This window comes from Cyphellophora attinorum (assembly GCF_001299255.1).
Source record: "Cyphellophora attinorum strain CBS 131958 chromosome Unknown Contig31, whole genome shotgun sequence".
NCBI classification, from domain to species: domain Eukaryota; kingdom Fungi; phylum Ascomycota; class Eurotiomycetes; order Chaetothyriales; family Cyphellophoraceae; genus Cyphellophora; species Cyphellophora attinorum.
In genome coordinates this window covers 250,409-266,254 of record NW_017253259.1, presented here as the reverse complement: position 1 = coordinate 266,254, position 15,846 = coordinate 250,409, and the positions used below count along the sequence as shown (strand labels likewise).

Here is a 15,846-nt window from a genome sequence, read left to right as displayed (position 1 = left end):
TTCAGTCCGACAATATTGTTTGCGACCGGAACACGCACATGGCCGTCAGGGATTGCTTTTGTCGATTTAAGATCTGAATCCTCCGTTGAGACACATACATGGACGTCGGACCTGGAATGGGCGTCATGCACCACCCTAACGACCAGCCTGGGATCCGGCAGTTGTGATTGAAATCCCATCGTCAAAGTTCTGGATCACCTTCAATAACACACACCTTCTCCCAAAACCCGTTGCAACTTTAGCCTTTCGCCGTTGCCAATTCAGATGATAGGAAAGTCCCGTGTAGCTCGTCAATGCAGAAACCAGTACGAAGCGCAAATCGACTTCACCCATCATTGGCCACAATTACTACTTTCGGGCCTGCATCTCACTGAAGTGCCCTTCAGTGCAACCCAGGATCGTATCTGGTGGCCACACTGCAGCCGCGCCTACTTGATGATGCGACCAGTGACTGCATGGTTAACAGCCTAGGTAGGTCACCATCATTAATATCTGCAGCAAGTACTGTCGAATGTGGACTTGTCATTAGTCACCGCATTCCCAAACCAAATGTGTCACTGACGTTCTCCACCTTGCCTCCAGCTGGAATCTTCCATGTTGCCAGCAGCTACAAGATCACGAAGGTTCAAGCACATCATATAGCCTGAATCGCGGAACGAGTGTCCGGTGCCTGTCGAGGTTGAGGCTCTGCTCTGGTAAAGTCAAATGGCAATATCTTTTCAGCTTCATCCACACCAATACAAAAGTACTCCGATCAGCTGAAGAGCTGACAAACTGGAGAGGTGGAGACTCATGGCCCATTTGGCTACTCATACTGGTGGCATACTTAAGTTTTCAATGACAGGCACAGCAGGCCGCAGGGAGGCATCCTTTCTGGAATTCAAGGCTGAGAAGTACCGAGAATCTGCTCGAAGTCTAATTGTCCCCGCCACGCCGATCAGTGATGCGCGCCCAACTTGCTTCCTAGGGATGCGCTGTTGACCCTTCGATTGGCATGGGAAGAGTTATGAGGCCACGACGTCCACAGTGTGTAGGGCTGCAGGTCTGCAGAGCCCTGGCACGGAGTACGCACAGGCGCCTTGATCACATAACCAGAAAATGCACGCCAGTAGACACCGCGTGCATTCAATATCTATCTTGTGCGATTTGAGGCGCATGTACTTGCATCGACTTTGTTGAGACGGGTCCTGGTGGTAAGCTGTCCAGGTCAGGACGCTTGCTGGCACTGACAAAGGCGCCAGATACGTATGAATGAGAGCCTAAGGCAAGTCGTGATGTTGGTTGGGATGATGCTTGCGCGATGATAAGGCCAGCGGTTACACCGGCGCTTTGCTGAAACCCAATGCTCGAGACAAAGTTTCCAGACACATACTACCAGATGTTGTTGTTCGGCGCGACTCGAATGGGAAAGTGCCAAGTCGTAAGAAGGGTAGTCTCGCATCCCACTTACCACCGATCGTTGCCTGCTGCAAGGCGCTGGCGATATGCAGGAGATCACGAAGGGATTGATTCGTAGTCGGCATTTACGATGTGCAAGGAAGTCGAAGACATTGCGTCACCCGGTCGCTGCATTCGCAGTGACGAATCGCCGAGAACTAAGGCGAAGTGTGCCTCAGAGTGCAGCCTTTGTCTCGAGGGAGTTTGTCGAACGCTTTTGGCCGTCATTCAGCAGAGATCGAGCGGCCGGTCGCACGCAACGCCGCCGCGTGCACCCAAGCCATGTGAGTCATGACTTGCCAGATGATGCCGTCACAGAAGCCAACACCGAGTCATTCAAGCTGTAGAAGCCCCTTGAGGTGGTCCAGATCCACGGCGGTGGGATACCCTATCCCATGGATGCGTGGTGCCATGAACCAAGAATCCGGCCTCTGAAGATTCTAGGCCTGATGCAGTGGTCGGAACTACACCTCGACGTGATATGACTCCGTGTCCGTGCGAACGTGAAGTTGAGCCATACTGGACTTAGCAGACTTATTCCCGTGCGGGGGTCGAGTAGTTGTCTCCAATTACGATATTCGACACGAGTTCGCATGTGCGATCCTGCTGTGGCGCCGACGTGCTATCCTGAGCTGGACCAGGTTTCGCGTTGTAATATTTACTACCGCTGCAGGCTTGGACTTCATCCAAAAGCAATTCTCGATCCTCTAGGCAGATCAAAATGTTCAAGAAGAAGCCTCAGATCAAGAATCTGTCGCCTCTCCGGTCCTCAGATCGTCGCAAGTTGGCCGACCAAATAATCGCGGATTATCAGGTCATCGTACCCTCTGACCAGGAGCAAGAGAATGCGAGTGATGCTTCACCAGCGCCGACGTTGTCTTCGATACGTTCGTCACTCCTGCCAGACAATCTACAAAGCGCACGCTTCACAACACTTGCCGGAGCGACAGCCACGTTGGTGTCGGGAACAGTATACGTAGGATCACACCCCGGCCTCGAAGAACGAATCCTCTGGATACAGTATGGGAAAGAGGTGAGATTATATCCTACGGTCTACACACTGTGGCAGAACCCTGGTTTAGTCCCATTATTGCACACACCAGACTTCGTGATCGAGAAGTTGCAGACGGGTGCAGACCTGATGACTCCTGGCCTGTTCGGTGGTCCACCATGGCCTGAAAGAGCCAGTCCTGGCGCTGTGGTTGCCGTTGCTGGGATGCAGAATGATACGGTACCAGTTTGGGTTGGAACGTGCAAAATAGATGTCAGTGCATTAGGTCGAGTGCAAGGTATGAAAGGCGCCGCGGTCGAGGGCATACACTGGAAGGGAGACGAACTGTGGACTTGGAGCCAAAGTGGTGTCGGAGGCCGCGCTGCCCCGACGGCGATCGAAGGCTGGTCAGGCTTGGCCTCGAGGCTGGCCACAGGCATTGAGGACGCTGATCTTGACGATGATGAGGAGGACGCTGCCCAGGAAGAGGGCGGAGTCTCGCTCGTGGCCCCTCTAGAGGAAGAGCACACAGAAAATGAGACACAGCAGCCTAATGGCGACACAGAGCATGTGCCAACGACACCCGAGGTTGACGCAGCATTCAAAGAAGCATTCCTATTCTCTGTGGTAAGTGCGAAGAAATCAGGGAGTCCACCTCCCAGGTATGGTATCGACTTTCCAATTGGACAGGCCGGTGTTATCGACAAAATGATCAAGCCATTCTTGCGGTACGACTCGCCTCACTACACTATCAAGAACACATCGTGGAAGAACGTGAAGAAATTCTTGAAGGCGCTGGATAAGGAGGTCCTGATCAAAACCAAAGATCAAGCGGCGAGACAAGGATATATGATATCGACTTCGACGATCAACAAGTGCTTGTCTTCACGCCATACTCCCTGCCGACTCCCAAAACGGCAGCTGCGAAACCACCCAACGACAGTAAGACCAGTAATGGCACACACGCTTCCGACGTCCGGCTTGTAACGCTGTTCCGTCCATCACCAAAGCTCTATCCAGATCTCTTCCCGTCCAAACATGGCTTCTACTCCGGCGCACAGGTCTCGCAGACACTGAAGACTTACATAACTGCCAATCCTGAGCTGTCACAAGGTACATCCTCAAAACGACATATCAAGTTGAATCCTTTCATCGCCAACACCATCCTCAACGGTTCCTCCTCAGAAGACAATGCCATACTTGCTGCTGGCGAGATAGGCCGCGATGTCCTCTCCCGTCGGATCTCCGACGACACAATACTCATGGCTCCGCATTGGGTTCTACTACAGCCTCCAGCGTCCAAGGAGTACAATCCTGCAGATCCCGCCGCTACACTCTCGGCACACAATATCAAGCCGAAGCCGTACCCGCCACCTAGTGTTCTCATCACGATCGAGAAACGGACAGGCACGAAGACAGTGACACGAATCTCCGGTTTCGAGACATTTGGTCTCAACCCACAGACCTTAGCGCCCGAGCTACAGAAAAAGTGCGCAGGTTCTGCTTCTATTGGCCAGCTCATGGGCGGCAAGCCTGGTACGATGGAGATCACTGTGCAGGGAGACCAGACCGATATTGTCAGATCAGAGCTGGTCAAGCGAGGCGTCCATACGGAGTGGGTCCAGGTCGATGACAAAACAAAGAAGAAGAAGAAGGGCGCGCAGCCTGGTCGGTAGTCACGATGAGCGCCGCTACGACATCATAGACCTTCGTCGACTGTTGAAGCTCTGCTCGATTCGTATCAATCGGCCGACTGAGCCTACGCACGCTGGGCGGGACCAGCTCAGCTGGGGTGGCCCTGGCCGACAGATTCTGCACCTCTCTCCCTGAGAATCTCTTACTGCGTAGCGTAAACACCTCTCCCTCCATCTTCCGCCTCCTTCCACCACGAATCCGCACCCTCCGCAACCTCAATCTTCCTAAAATCACCATACTCTTTCTCCCTCATCTCCCTCTTCCCCTTCGTACTCACCCCAAACTCCCGATCCCTCCCGTCCATCAACTGATCCACATCCGCCTGCCTCTTATCCGTCAGACTCCCCATCAGAACCGGCTCGCCCCAGGGAAAACCTCCCGCCTCGCCTTCCCTATCGACCTCCCAAAAATGCCAAATCTTCCCATACCACCCCCTCACCTCATCCAACGCCTGCGTCTCCAATCGATCCCACTCCTCCCGACCATGACCCTCCGGGTATGGCAGCACCAGCATCCCGCTCTCGACCTCGTGGACGTGGCTGTGCCAGTACTTCTTCTCCTCGGCGGGAAGTTTGACGAAGCGCTCGTAGGGAATCATGTACTCAACACCGATAAGGCGAGCGTTGCGGGCGTTGGAGTCGTAGATGAGGCATTGCCGGAAGTCTTTGGAGAGGTGGGAGCAGTAGTGGTGGGCCTCCACGGAGCGGGTTTTGCCTGGCGGGCGGGGGTCGTGTAGATATGGACAGCGTGGAGATGTTCGCCAATGTTGTGGAGGGGGGCGAGGTGTGGGAGGATGGTGGGGCGAACGTGTAGGAGGGTGCCGATGTACTGTTCCGGGAGGTTAGTTTGGTTCCAGGAGGATGATGATGAAGGCGAGTGGTCATAGACTCGAGGTCATGGGTCTGTCTGCCGCAATGGCCTTTTGTCCGTTGGCTGTTCAAGGTGCCAACTCAGAGATCCTTGGTGCCGCTTCGAGTCACAGGCCTCTGACGTGTTGCAATCGACACTGATGCCAAAGCAGATTGAGACTTACCAAGATCCATGATTTGGCCCAAGCCGTCGGGCTCCAGCGTAGCGCTGTGGCGGCGACACCGGAGACGGTGGTGCTCAACGCTGTAGATCGAGGGTTCTGGCCTTCGGACATTTCGTCTACTGCCCGTCTTTGAATTGACAAGTCTCGTCAACGTCTGCACTCAGAACAGATCGACCTACTCTTCTGTCGTTGCTCAGACACAACCTACGTGAAGGACGATGCTATGATGTCAGTAGGTCTTGATGCGATGGATATCTCTTCCGTATTGCGTGATGAGGCAGATCGAACAAGTGGGGGTCTGCGTTCGCGGTGCATTGCACCTATCTCGACCGCGTCGCATCGCAGAATGGTCCGGGAGAGCTTTGTTGCTCATTTCCTCATTGTAGGACAGTGTCTGTAACTATGCCAGAATGTCGGGAACTTGCAGGCAGCAGGAGGTAAGGACGATTCAATTGAACGCTTGGGTAACCTGTTCATTTCCCCAACTGCCGTTAGGCCTTGGCAACGGCTTCCCAATTCGAAGAAATCCAAACAAACGTTCATTGGATACATCCTTGACTTCAAACCCATTGCTGCATTGCCATTCGCCTACAACCTCGCTAGAGACATGCGCTCGGGTCGATTATAGCTGAGCGGCCGCGATGAATCGCAACGAGTTGGCCGCGTTGCTGGCGGCGACACATTCGAACAAGTCACCACGCACAGATCCGCAGCATTCCTCAGCCGCACCTCTTTCTCCGAGACAACTCTTCCAGTCCCGCGTACGAAACCTCGGCAGCCATAATGACATTGTCTCGCCTCAGTCGTCTGCACAATACCCGGAGCGCACTTCCAGTCTGTCGCCCACCAAACCCACACAGCGTCGTTCGTCACGATTGCGCCAAGCAGCCGTGACCCGCAAGCCCTTGCCGGCAAAGCCATCGACTGCACCAGATTTCGTGCTTGAGGAGCGTGCGGCATGGGAAGGAAGCAAAGGTCAAGACTACACACAACACAACGACGATGACTTCATCTTGATACCTGCCTCAAACGATTCATCTGACTCACTAGATCAGCAAAAGCTGGTGCCGTTTGCCCGCACTTCAAACGACAATGCCCAGATCCAACGCCCCAAGACGAGTCGAGGTAGACCTCAGACACGCGATGTTGAGGAGACGAAGTCCGGCAAGACTCCAGTCCGCCCTTCGAAATTCTTGGAAGGCAGCATGAATACTAGATCAGTTGGGGTATCATCTACGTGGGACGAGCATGGTGACCGACTCAGTCTCGACCTAGCTTCTGAGGACTCTGACGCTACGCCGAGAGCCGCCCGACCTTCTACAGACTCGCTTAGCTCCTCAGACTTGTCAGACTTCCGACCACAATGCACAACGCCTGCCACGATCAGACAACGACTGTCAAAGTTCGCCAGCAGCTTGAAGCCAGTGGCTGAGGCAGAGAAGACCGATGTGACCGATCACAAGACACCCAAGCGAAAGGGCTTGCGCAAGAGCATATCAACATGGAGCATGCACAAGTTGTTCGGCGCATCCGGTAGTGACGCAGATTCATCAGATAGTGCGAAAGTCCAGCAACTCGACGCGCTTAACGAGCGAAAGAGGAAAGCTGAAGAAGCCTATGAGCAGCAATTCGGTACAAAGAAGCAGAAATCCAACGGTGGCGGTACAGTCCATGATCCACACGCTACAATTCGTGGTCCGCAACGGACCTTGAAGAAAAAGCGCAGCACATCTCAGACCAGCACAATCACCCCCGCGACTAAGCGTCGACGAGGGCCTGCTACAAGCACAGCTCTACCTGCTGATCCAGTAGAGATCAGTGAAGAAGATCGCACTACGGATCACCGAAAGCGACCTAGCCGACGAGAGCTAGAAAAGGAAAACCACCAGCTACGAGCTCTTCTGCGTGAGCAACAAGCTCAGTCGCGCGCAAATCTGCAAGTGGCTGCGTCACGCTCCATGTACCACCTGCCATTGGAAGACAAGAACCCCGGTCAACATCGCCAAGCTCCCGCCACACGAAAGTCAACAAGGAGCCATATGATGGCAGACATTCCCCCAGTCCCACCACTACCTGGGCGTGGAGCTCTCACCAACAAGACTAACACCAACACCAATGTGTACTCGCCGCCTGCCGATACTGGAACGATGAAGCGCATTCGCGCTATGCCATCTCCAGGTCGTTCGCAGCAAGAGGATACGGAGAACAATGTACCAGCTGGATCCAGGAATTCATGGAACTGGCCGGACGACGTCTTTTGAAGACGGGATTTTTAGCGGGAGCAACACACGCAAACCCCTCGTTCATGAGCACGGATACCTGCTGAAGGGCCCCTCAGATTCGATCGGGTACACCAATCGCCGGTGCGAGCGGCCCACTACCTGCTCGTTCTTGGACACGAGCAATGGTAGCGACGCTTGATGTCTACTGATGTTCACTGCGCGAAACAACAAAAGTATAGCACGAATACCAACACGCGAGCATGAAGTGAGTAATGAAGTTGATGTTTGAATGGAAGCAGGATGCATGAATGCCTGAATGCATGGAAGGAGGTTGACGCGGCGTATGTGGTACTATGTACAACAGGATAATCTTGCTGGGGTCTGGGTGGTGTTTATGTCAAGTAATGTATCATGTCTAATGCGCGCATTGAATGCTAATGATACGATGTTTCTCGAAGACTCATTCGCCTGTCTCCAGCTGTATGTTCTAGCCTTGTAGATCCCTTGCCCGGCGCTCTTGCGAATGAATGGTCCTTCATCGTCGGCAGCTGTGAGCATTCCGAAACAGGCAAACCACCTTCCCCCTGATGGGACTTCTATCGTTTTATTCCAGCGGCTCAAAACACACGATCCGATTCCCTCACCGTTGATCTGCCTCCCCGACTTTCAAAGCTGATTATCCGAATATTTGTCGTATCTCCCCCGCTTTTGTCCCAGGGTAAGCTCGGGCCAGTGAAGGGGACGTGGATCATCGCGAACCGAACCTTTGGTGCAGATAATATGCCAAGGCCGCCCCAGGCCTATGGTAGTGAGCCCATCGTACGTCGCACGCCCAACGAGTATAGCAATCGGTCACTATCCCCCGCCTGCCTCGGCCGTACGTTCCATCCCCGCAGGAGGACTCAGATCGCCAGTTGCAGCTCCACTGAATGATGGAGGAAGGGGCACGACAACAGGACCACCCGACGACGGCTCAACGGGCACGACGATAGGACCGGCCTGTGACTGAGGTTGTGACTGTGGCGTGAAGAACGGGTCGTGATAGGTGGTGGTGAGCGTTGTGGTGTGGGTGTATGATGCTGGTGGGAAGGAGAGCGGTGGGTGCGGTGGCTCAAGGGTTGGAGGTGTGGTTGAAGACGCGGAGTCGAATGTGGAAGCGGGAATAGTATGGACGTCTGACGTTGGAGGGAAGGAGGGTGGAAGTAGAGGCTGCTCGGTGGGTGCGCTTGTGGGTGTGGGTGTTGTCGGAGAAGTGGTCGACGGATCTGATGGGGTCGCGGACGAAGCTGTGGATGGCGGAGGAGAGGGAGACACAAATGAGGTGGACGAGACGGCGGTGGAGGACTGGCTGGAAACCGAGGCCGAGGTGTCTGTTACCGTCGTGTGAGTGAAGTCTGTACTCGGAAAACTGATGGGTGGGATCGGCATGATTGTAGCTGTGGCCGATGTAGTCGTGGATGTTATCCCCACGGAAGACAGCGGGGACATCGATGAGGCGTCCGTCGACGTTGTCACTCTGGAACCACCTGGCGCGGATACGGTGGCAGCAGAACTAGCTGACAAGCTTGATGACCCAGTACTGTCGGTGACGTTCAAATTGCTGCTGCTGGTACCGCTCGAGGTGGGCGTCGTACTGGTGGTGAACGTCGTTGGTCCATCAAGAGTCGTCGTGCTCACGCCTGTCTTGTTACTAGCCCCATCTTCGCCGTTGGGCCATTTCCGCACCGAAACACCGACTTCCGCTTTCTCAAAGTCGAAGTCCAGCAACACGTTACGAAGGAACGGCCAGCCCAGCCTTCTCAATGTCACGTCCCCATCGGTTCCATTGTGTCGACGGACTGGGCCGGTCCCATCCGAAACAGAAAGCTGCCAGTCACCGCTCTGAAAAGCACTCATACATGAGTTCGTAAATTCGCCGTTGTCGGTGTTTCGTAGGCGCATGGGTACAATCAAATCGCTTGGATACATCGGCACCGAGACATATCGCTTTCCGTCAGTAAGCATGATCGCAACTGAGGATGGTGGCGTAGCATCGCAAGGGATACGGTATGTGCCGGGCTGCTGCATAGCGCTGGCTGTTGGCCCATCGATCCAACCAGGAGGATCGAACAGATTTGCCACGAACGCTGCCACGGCGTCCGTGGTCCAAATGACGGGCAAAGCGGTATCGATAAAGTACCGCTCGCCGCCTTGGAGATCGCGTCGATGATGCTTTAGCTCATCGCCATCGAGCTCGGATGCGACCTTCAGTCTTCTGGCGGAGTCGAGAGACCTTCTCAATGCCACTGGCTGCGTCTCGTTCGCGGCGACACTTACGCTCACGCTTGGGAAGCTCCATTGTAAGTGCCTGAGATCATCCTTCAGGGTCCAGGAGTTGACAGCTCGGAAGGCAGGTCCAGACCCAGCAGGCAGCATGCTGATGACACCTCCGTCCGCGATATCGTTTGCATTCGTAGTATTGCGCACCGACGCCCCAACAGTGAAGCTTCCGACATCACCGTCTCTGGGCAGTGCCAATCCGACTATGGCTCGAGACGAGTTGTCCGCCTGCCAGGCTGGAGTAGACAGTATATCTCCCAAGAAGTCCCTATTGCTCGACTGGACGTGCGACTTTGAGCCTCGAAAGGACACCGGGGCCGACCTATTACCAGCCTGAAGCTGATCTGTCCCAAGCCCAAGCACACCGCTACCTGCACCATAGTAGTGCTGGAAGTCAATGAAGCCCAACGGGGAGGGCGCCGAAAAGGTCCTGGCGAGGATCATGTCGACAGCCAATGCCGACATTTCTTTCTCGAGCTCGTCGCCCGCATTTGAGTCGATACTTACGGGAGAAATTTGCAAGGCCGAATCCAGCTGCAGCGCCACACTCTTGACCGAGCCCGTCACGTCGCCCGAAAGATAGTGCGTACACTTCTGCTCCTGGCCGCTGCCATCCGTTGCATTGACGTCCCTGAGGATCGCTGCGACATAATCTGAAGTGTATCCTGGTCCGCGCAAGCAATTGTCCAATGGTGTAGTATCATTATCTGGCGCATCGCTTGTGCTGGACGTATTCGCCAGTTCAGGCGCAGCGGGGTCAATGCACACCATATCCGTGGCAGCGAGCCAGGAGCAGTCCGACAACACATCCAACAGCACCGGGATCGTGCTGCCATTATGCAGCGCCTCCGGCAGGAAAGGGCTGAGATCCAATGTCGCAGTAGTGGAGATGTTGAAGAGCAGGTGCGTAGGTGCCCTTTGCTCCTCGAATCTCCTCACCGGACACACTCCATGGACGATCGTGTTGGGCGTCCGCAATTCGTGTCCATCGTACATGCCATGACGCTTGCGCAGATGGCCGTGAGGTGGTCGACGGGTCCGGTGGACTGTAGATTTCGAATCTGGCTGGGCCCAAGATGGAGGTAGGCCTGTCTTGTATGCGGCAACTATAAGAGACAGAAGTCCGGTTAGTACGGCCAGCATCGTAGTCCTGCAGGGTCTCTGCATTTTGGTCGTCTGTCAGAAGGGTGAACTAGTGGCACAAGGAGTTACTGGTACGGGAGTACGAGCACGATGATATGCATTTGGGCACATCGCAAACCAGATTCCAAGCAAACGGGCCATTCGAGTGGCACAGCCGATGCATCGCGACCTAGATCCCGCGCGACCGAGGCCGCTTGTTCAGCGCCTGAGGCGGTGCAAACGGTACCTTGATCGCAGGACTCCTTGCGTATGTCGTCGTCGACCATGGCTTAAGCTCCGGCTGTAGAGTCCCAATCCCAGAACCAGGTCGGAGGAGAACGCGTATGTCTCTGGGAATGCTTCGCACGACCCATGAGCAGTGTTGTGATGACAGGTCTGGATGATCCCCGGAAGTCTTGGCAATCGCGTCTATGGTCATATCAAGTTCTAAATTTCGAAACGCCCAATTCCGCCTCCCCAGCATCGCAAGTATCTTAGGAAGACGGGGCCAGGTAGGTAGGGCGCATGAGTGGTGTGGGGATCCCGATCTGAGCCAGTCCCCATCCGTGCCAGCGAAATCCCCAGAATTTTTGAAATGGTTCCCGGGAGGACTTAATTTCGACTTCTGTGAATCTGCATTTGAGTCAATAAAACCTATGTCCCCATGATGATCAGTCTCATACGAGCTCCATCCGTTAGGGGAAGCACGGGGCAGTGCTTGTGGGACATGTAGCAAGCCTGAGAAGTGCTGGTAGTGAGTTCTTGGCATTGCTATCTGCTGAGCCAGTCAGTGATCACGTAGTCGCCAACGAAAGTCTTACTTACCACTAGAAGTCACCAGATCTCAAAAGTGCTGGTCTTGAAGCACTCACAGCTTCCCCTCATTACCCGTCTGCTCCGCGATCGCTCTTGCGACCAAGGTTTCCAGACTCTCCATATCCTTCTCCTTCACACCGATCCTCTCATTATCGTGGCCAGTTTCCGGGTACATCGTCCCTCCATCTGCCCAGATCTTCCGCAGTGTGTGACCTGTCCCCTGCGGTATGCCTACCTCGTACGCTTCCTTCTCCTTCTTCAGAAGTGTATCCCGATTAGTGAACTCGACCTGCCACTTTTCGCCGCCTGTCTGCTTCTCAAACTCGGCGAGCACGTCAAGTGGCGTAGTTGTGAAGGAGCAAACCTTCAGAGCACGATTGTGTGATTCTTCCGGGTGAAGGACCGATGCAACTAATAGCTTGCCCACGCTGAGGAAAGGAATTAGCTCGCGCAGAAAGACAGTAAACGCGAATGCGACTCACTCTGGCATTGAAGTAAACGCAATCTCGCTCTTTCCGTCATAAAGTAACACGGCCTTCTTGGCTTTGACATCGAAACCGCCCGTCCATGGGTACGGTGGCGTTTGTCTGAACCAGAATTCCGGGTAGGGTCCGGTGACCAGATAGGTGACACTCAAGCGCTTGATGTTCTCCCGGACATAGGCCCTAACCTTTAGTTTCAGCTGATGCGGTGGCTCTTTGTCATTGGTGACTGGATGCTCGATGTCCGTGCCGAACTCTGATGGGTAGAAACGCTTGACAGTCTCAACTTGTTCCGCAACCTCGAGGATGGGGATCTGGCTGAGGATGGCAGGGCGACCGGCGGCAGAGACTATGGTGTCGAATGCAGCGTCAGATTTGCCGGAATTCAGGGCCTTGGCTTGGCCGCTGATGACAGACCTCAGGGTGTCCTTGTTGGCAATGTCACCGACGAAGACCTCGACGCCGCGAGACTTGAGGTCGTTGATAATGGTGGACTTGTTGTCGACTGTGGATTGGGATGTGAAGATGGCGAGACGTGAGAAAGTGCCGGCTTGGTGGGCCTTGGAAAGCTCGTTTATGATGAATTTGCCGATGTTGCCTGTCGCGCCAAAGGCTAGGATGCTTCGCGTTGCGGCTGCCATGTTGTCGGGGTTTGGGGCTCGGGCTGAGTGGTTGTTCGGCGAATGAATGGTTCAAGACTAATAATAGTGATCAACATGAAGCTCAGGAGGTTATGGGCGGCTGGATCGTGTTCTCCACGGCAATACGGCAATTCGCCGAGTCACCCAAGATTGCACCATGTTACTTTAGTCAGCGAAGGAGGCAACCAGGCGGACAGGACCGTCGGCATCACTTCAGGACATGGAGGGCGCCCACTGTCATACCTACCTACGAGACGGGATCTGGCCTGTAGGGGAAAGTGTCGTGCGGGCTTTGGCAAGCCGGATGACAGGCAACCTCAGCCGAGACCGGATGACAAGGTGGTACAGCGGAGTGTCGGGAGACCGGATGACAAGGAAAAAACAGACACTGGCTGACTGGCTACCCATCAGGTCTCTACCAATCATGCCATTCGGCTTCCGATGTCCAACGCCTCTATCAGCCTACGAGGCACTTATCGCGTCGACAAAAGGTAGGTAGGTCTTATAAGTCCGAGTAGCATTCCAGACACTGCAGGAAAAGTGAATATGATTGTCCTCTCTAATGCTCACCTAACGAGCGATCAGTGAATGATTAAGAAGACCATATTCGATGAAGTTTTTCCTCACTACGCCTTGCCCATGCCAGACCACTAATAGCTCCCTTACCACCATATTCGTCCTAACCCTTCACCGAGAACCTCGACCCATCACCAGGCAGCCGCTACTCAACCAAAGTCCAGCAGCTAGTTGTCACAAAGTTGAGTGTAGTCGTCGGAGTCGACCACGGCGGAAACACAGGCGCAATGAAAGCCCCAGCCGTGGGATCCGGGGAGCAGATTGTCTTCGTTGTTGAAGGGTGAGCTGGAGGCGGGTTATTGGCCGAGGGAGGCCATGCTGGGAGGGGCATTGTTACACCCGGTGGGAGGGAGAATGTTGAGGAGGTAGACGACGTGGTTGAGGGCGTGCTGATGGTAGATGGCGAGGTGGCGTCGGCGTAGGCACCTTTTGAAATGGTGTAGAGTGCTCCGACAGAGGTTGCGAGGAAGGTGAGTGTGGTAAGGAGGGTGGCGAGCAAGTTGACGGTCCTCATGGTGGGCGGTTCTATGGAGGTTCGCGGTTTTGCTGGTGTCTTCAGTCGAGCGAGGTCGAACAGTGAGAGTCGGATATAAGTATCTCATGAGACATCTGATCACGCTGCCAGAGTGCGGCAACAACGAACAATGTCAAACGCTAGTGAGTGCTCCGCCTCGACTTCCATACGACAGCCGATGCTTCACTTCAACCCGAGCAAAACAACAGACTTGACGGGCTGTAGCCGGTTTTCTCTAGCCAGGTCAAGGCGAGCATAGCCTTATTGAACACAAAAGCTTACTTATTGGCTCTTGACCGTCGTCGATTCGGAAGACCTTTCGGCGGACAGGGTACGGGGCAGCGATAATGCGAGATGTACCTGAAATTCAGCATATCTATGAGGTCCCCTGCTACGAGATGTATAAAGGTATTAGTAACACCAGTCCAGGCGCTGAACAGCGATCGCCACTATACTATATCAGTTGTGGACCCCTCGAATGACCAGTGCTAAGCAGTCAATCTTTGAACGCAATTGCAAACCTCCCTTCGTCCAAATACACGTCCTGCGCCATGAAGACCCTCACGTAGATCTCCAGTCCTCGCCAACGCCAGTGGGTATTCTGTTAAGAACGGACGACCGAATTCTCAATCATCAGACGCAGTACTATCAACTCACACAGCACTACTCGTCGTGCTCGTGACGGATGTCGGGGTAGGCGCGGAAGTGCCGCCACTCGTGGTATCGATCGTAGAAGGCGATGTGCCAGTGGCGGAGGAGCTTGCGGTGTCTAGAGATCCCTCAGCCGTCGAGGTGGTCACGACGTAGCCACTGCCGGTTGCATTCGCAGTCTGAGTGCGATTGCTGATTGTGTAGTAGGACCATGATTTCAACGACGAGATGTAAGTAGGAAATACACTCCACTGACTTGTAGGTAGACATCCTTGAACAATAGGCGAGCCGGTGCAGTGTGCTGAGGGTAATGAGGTCACTGGCTGGTATGTCGTGGTAACATTGCTTGAGCCTGGTTCGAACGCGAAAGTACCAGTACCAGTTGCCACGGCCGTCATCGCCTGAGCCGCATTGCTAGACTCTGCTGGGGTTGTGGGGGCAGTTGAAGCAGTGGCGGAACTTGCTGGAGTAGAGGGAATGCTTGACACAGTGGTAGACGTGGTTGATGTCGTTGTAGGAGTGCTTGATACAGTGGCGGGACTGGTCGCTATAGTAGTAGGAGATGTCGACGCCGTGTTGAGCGTTGTTTGTGTCCCGCTGCGGATGCCCGTCGGAGACCCAGCAGGAGCTGTTGAAACTGTGGGTGTGGTGGACACAGTAGTAGGCACAACTTTTACTCCACTACCCGCGTCCGCTGCACTGTCAGTCGCTGTCGGACCACCAACCTCCTGGCTCAAAACATGATCATAAGCCGACCGTGCACAATTCTGATACGCGCCGCCCTTTTTGCAAAAGTCTGACGTATAGACCAATGTCGCCGCCACCCACAGGTCAGAATCTCCGCTCATGTACACATCGCGGGCGGTGATCAATCGTTCCTCGGTGATAGTGGTGGCCCGTGAACGAACAAATGTCGTAGCTGCCCTGGAGAGAGTGGTGTCTTGGTAGGTATAAGTGGTCGGTGGCAAAGTTTTCGTCGTCGCCGGCAAAGTGGTAGTGGAGAACTTCGTGCTGACAATGCTGGGCATAACTCTGCCAGTAACAGTGGTAGGTCCCCAGGTGAATGTAGTGGCTGGCCTGGTAGTAGCAAAGCCCGCGTGGGTGATGATCAATTGTGGGCGAGTAACGGTGGTGAGTGGGTAGGTAACCGTGGTGAGTTCGGCGTTGATTTGGGCAGGTAGGATAATCAGCAGCAGGAGGAGCCAAGAGTAGAGGCTCAATGCCAGATGCATATTGGAGGTTCGCATTTCACGCTTAGGCTTTGAGATGTTCGTAGTATTGCTCGTGGCTCTTTGCTTCGTTGCGAAGGGTCTTTCTAGGGCTTGAGTTTGATTCTTTCGATGCCTG

The 15,846-nt window shown here is 54.4% G+C and overlaps 7 protein-coding genes across 7 annotated transcripts; 2 read left to right on the top strand and 5 right to left on the bottom strand.

Moving 5' to 3' along the window:
- Window positions 1-2,158: 2,158 nt before the first annotated feature.
- Window positions 2,159-4,104, top strand: AB675_2980 (Translation machinery-associated protein 64; the record flags this gene model as incomplete). Its single annotated transcript, XM_018142994.1, has 2 exons — window positions 2,159-3,192; window positions 3,255-4,104. 2 exons carry the CDS (start codon window positions 2,159-2,161, stop codon window positions 4,102-4,104), a joined length of 1,884 nt encoding a protein of 627 aa, XP_017996410.1.
- A 161-nt stretch (window positions 4,105-4,265) lies between these two features.
- Window positions 4,266-5,267, bottom strand: AB675_2979 (uncharacterized protein; the record flags this gene model as incomplete). The annotated part of the gene is made up of 3 exons (XM_018142992.1): window positions 4,266-4,817; window positions 4,868-4,951; window positions 5,157-5,267. 3 exons carry the CDS (start codon window positions 5,265-5,267, stop codon window positions 4,266-4,268), a joined length of 747 nt encoding a protein of 248 aa, XP_017996450.1.
- Window positions 5,268-5,797: 530 nt separating this feature from the next.
- AB675_2978 (uncharacterized protein) lies at window positions 5,798-7,417 on the top strand (the record flags this gene model as incomplete). Its single annotated transcript, XM_018142991.1, has 1 exon — window positions 5,798-7,417. The coding sequence occupies one exon, from the start codon at window positions 5,798-5,800 to the stop codon at window positions 7,415-7,417; it is 1,620 nt and encodes a 539-aa protein (XP_017996398.1).
- An 816-nt stretch (window positions 7,418-8,233) lies between these two features.
- On the bottom strand, window positions 8,234-10,840 carry AB675_2977 (uncharacterized protein; the record flags this gene model as incomplete). Its single annotated transcript, XM_018142990.1, has 1 exon — window positions 8,234-10,840. The coding sequence occupies one exon, from the start codon at window positions 10,838-10,840 to the stop codon at window positions 8,234-8,236; it is 2,607 nt and encodes an 868-aa protein (XP_017996412.1).
- An 847-nt stretch (window positions 10,841-11,687) lies between these two features.
- On the bottom strand, window positions 11,688-12,758 carry AB675_2976 (Isoflavone-like protein; the record flags this gene model as incomplete). Its single annotated transcript, XM_018142989.1, has 2 exons — window positions 11,688-12,063; window positions 12,118-12,758. The coding sequence occupies 2 exons, from the start codon at window positions 12,756-12,758 to the stop codon at window positions 11,688-11,690; spliced, it is 1,017 nt and encodes a 338-aa protein (XP_017996432.1).
- A 721-nt stretch (window positions 12,759-13,479) lies between these two features.
- Window positions 13,480-13,848, bottom strand: AB675_2975 (uncharacterized protein; the record flags this gene model as incomplete). Its single annotated transcript, XM_018142988.1, has 1 exon — window positions 13,480-13,848. One exon carries the CDS (start codon window positions 13,846-13,848, stop codon window positions 13,480-13,482), a length of 369 nt encoding a protein of 122 aa, XP_017996448.1.
- A 653-nt stretch (window positions 13,849-14,501) lies between these two features.
- On the bottom strand, window positions 14,502-15,731 carry AB675_2974 (uncharacterized protein; the record flags this gene model as incomplete). The annotated part of the gene is made up of 1 exon (XM_018142987.1): window positions 14,502-15,731. One exon carries the CDS (start codon window positions 15,729-15,731, stop codon window positions 14,502-14,504), a length of 1,230 nt encoding a protein of 409 aa, XP_017996338.1.
- Window positions 15,732-15,846: the final 115 nt, after the last annotated feature.